We start from the raw sequence: 2955 nt of genomic DNA, 5'->3' as shown, positions 1-2955 counted from the left end.
ACATTAAGAAAATTGGCTACAATCCTGACACGGTAGGGTTTGTGGCAGTTTCTGATTGGAATGGTGACAACATGTTGGAGCCATGTGCTAATACGCCATGGCTCAAGGGATGAAAAGTCACCCGTGAAGATGGCAATGCCAGTGGAACTACACTGCTTGAAGCTCTGGGTTGCATCCTGCCACCAACTCGTCCAACTGACAAGCCCTTGCATCTGCCTCTCCAGGGTGTGTACAAAATTGGTGGTATTAGCACTGTCCCTGTGGGCCAAGTGGAGACTGGTGTGCTCAAACCTGGTATGGTGGTTGCCTTTGCACCAGTCAGTGTGACAACTGAAGTCAAGTCTGTTGAAATACACCATGAAGCTTGAGTGAATCTCTTCCTGGGGACAATGTGGGCTTCAATGTCAAGAACATGTCTGTCAAAGATGTTTGGTGTGGCAGTGTTGCTGGTGACAGCAAACATGACCTACCAATGGAAGCAGCTGGCTTCACTGCTCAGGCGATTATCCTGAACCGTCCAGGCCAAATCAGTGCTGGCCGCGTCCCTGACTAGACTGTCACAACAGCTCGCATTGTTTACAAGTTTGCTGAGCCGAAGGAAAAGATTGATCGCCGTTCTGGTAAAAAGCTGGAAGACGGCCCTAAATAGTCCGGTGATGCTGCCATTGCTGATATGGTTCCTGGCAAGCCCGTGTGTGTTGAGAGCTTCTCTGACTCTCCTCCTCTGGGTCGTTTTGCTGTGTGTGATATGAGAGGCAGTTGCTGTGGATGTCATCAGAGCCGTGGACAAGAACTGCTGGGGCTGCCAAGGTCACCAAGCCTGCCCAGAAAGCTCGCAAGGCTGAATGAGTATCTCTAATTCCTGCCACCCAGTCTCAATCAGTGGTGGAAGGACAGTCTCAGAACTGTGTCTCACGTGGTCATTTAAGGTTAATGGTAAAAGACTGGTTAACGATAACAATGCATCGTAAAACCTTCAGAAGGGGAGGAAAGTGTTTTGTGGACCATTTTTTCTTTTGTGTGTGTGTGTGACAGTTTTAAGTTATTTGTTTTTAAAATGAGTACATTTTAATGGAAACAACTTGACTGAAAGTCTGCCACAGAATTTTGAGACCCACTAAAAAGTTTAATGAAGAAACACACACACACACACACACACACACACACACACACACACACACAAATATAGCATAACACTGGCCCACAGAAACAGTCCCAGTGGTGGCAGCTCTTCTCTTGCTTTCTAGGAGAATGATGCTGCTTGACATGTTACATCCCTGTTTCTGTTCTGTATTTACTTGAAGATTGCAGGAGATTCGCCTGGAAATTCTAAAAGAGCTGCTGAAGAAGCGGGATGAGAATCAAAATGAAGTGAACATGAAGCACTTGAATGCCCAGTGGTCTAAACTGCAGGAAGCCAAGGAGGCCAAAGTGGCTCGAATCCAGCGCAAACACATATCAGGTAATGGTGCTGTATGAACAGCAGAGAGCACAGAAGGGAGCTTTGCTCTGGATGTGTGACTGAACCTGATTTCAGCTCTCATGTAATTCTGTTTGGTCCTGATTGTCAAACAGTAAGGGATGAGAGATGAGTTATTTCTCCAAGGTGGAAGAGTGGAGAAATATCCCTCCCCAAGAAAATCAGGTGGTGATGTCCTAACAGGTAGTCAGGTTATTGATGGCATGGTGTGTGTGTGTACGTGTGTGTGTGTGTGAATGTGAGTCCAGGTGTGTGTGCGTGTGTGTGAGTGTGTGCGTGCATGTGTGTGTGTTGGGTTCTGCATACTCACCATAGGAGGCTGTGAATAGAGAGCCTTCTAGCTATACCTTTTTTTCCATTATTTTTTTCTATACCTTTTTTTTGTCATTATTACCCTGAAAGGAGACATTTTTAAACATCTTTTCTATGCCCCTACCAAGAAATTTTAATACCATATGTATAATATATATGTATAATATATATGTATGTTTATATAATGTTTATGTCTATATTTTATTTATCAAAAGAAGTAATCAGCTTAGTCTTTTTATTCAATGCTGGATTATAATGACTAAATAAAAATAAAAATTTAAACTTTTTTTTTTGAGAGATTTTTGCTATAATGTGTGTGTTCTCTTTGGAGAAACAGACAGAGAGACAGAAAGCAGGAAATCCCCCTCCCAGGTGGGATGGCCATACCACAATCTCTTTTCCTCTATTCTCTTCTCAGGATTTTGGACACATACACACACATCTGGGGTGAGTTTAAGTCACTGGGTCTGGGATTCGAACTGTGGTCAACTATGTGGAAGTCTGGTGACATAACCATTATGCTATCTGCTGGTCCCTCAAATTTAAACATTTTTAATTATTTTTATTATTAATTTTTATTAACATAAAATTTTTACAATGTGATTTTCAGTACATAAATATAAGGTGTAATGATGAAATAATTTAATCATTAATGCTAATGATTAATTAGTATACCTGTCATCTTAGTCATTTGTAGTATTATATACAGGTGTCAACCGTATTCCCCCACTGTATTTTTTTTAATTTATATTATCATCATAATCTTCTTTATATTACATTGGATTACATATAACTTTACATTGACTTCCATTGCTTTTTCAAAAGGGAATGCCATGCATGTCAGTCAATACAGAGACATCAATCTCCCCGCTTTATCATTCAATGTCTTTTCCATGCATTTCCCAATAATTATTATTATTATTCTAATTATTTTTTAAAACAGTCAATCACTATTTCTCATTTTGCTTGTTAAAAGACTTCACCCATCATGAAATACTTCCCAGACCAGTCCAGTTGAGAATACTATACACGTCATCTTCAACAGATAATAAACCATATCTGTTTCTCACTAACATCCCCTCTATTGTTCACTTGCTATCTTTCTCTATCCTCTTCTCTTTTTTTTTTTAGTTTATTTTTTATTATAATTTTTTTTTCCCATC

General features: G+C 40.2%; 1 protein-coding gene across 1 annotated transcript in view; it reads left to right on the top strand.

Annotated features, from left to right (window-relative positions):
* Positions 1–224: 224 nt before the first annotated feature.
* Positions 225–2955, top strand: part of LOC102478425 (cilia- and flagella-associated protein 91) — a gene marked incomplete at its 5' end in the record, with an annotated part of 52844 nt that continues 50113 nt past the window's right edge. Inside the window, 2 exons of the mRNA XM_006165990.3 lie at positions 225–340; positions 1305–1462. Coding sequence (XP_006166052.1) covers positions 225–340; positions 1305–1462 — 274 coding nt within the window. The remainder of the gene's footprint in view (positions 341–1304; positions 1463–2955) is intronic.

Source organism: Tupaia chinensis, unplaced genomic scaffold (assembly GCF_000334495.1).
Source record: "Tupaia chinensis unplaced genomic scaffold, TupChi_1.0 Scaffold144135_1, whole genome shotgun sequence".
NCBI lineage: Eukaryota > Metazoa > Chordata > Mammalia > Scandentia > Tupaiidae > Tupaia > Tupaia belangeri.
This window is presented reverse-complemented; position numbering and strand designations above follow the sequence as displayed.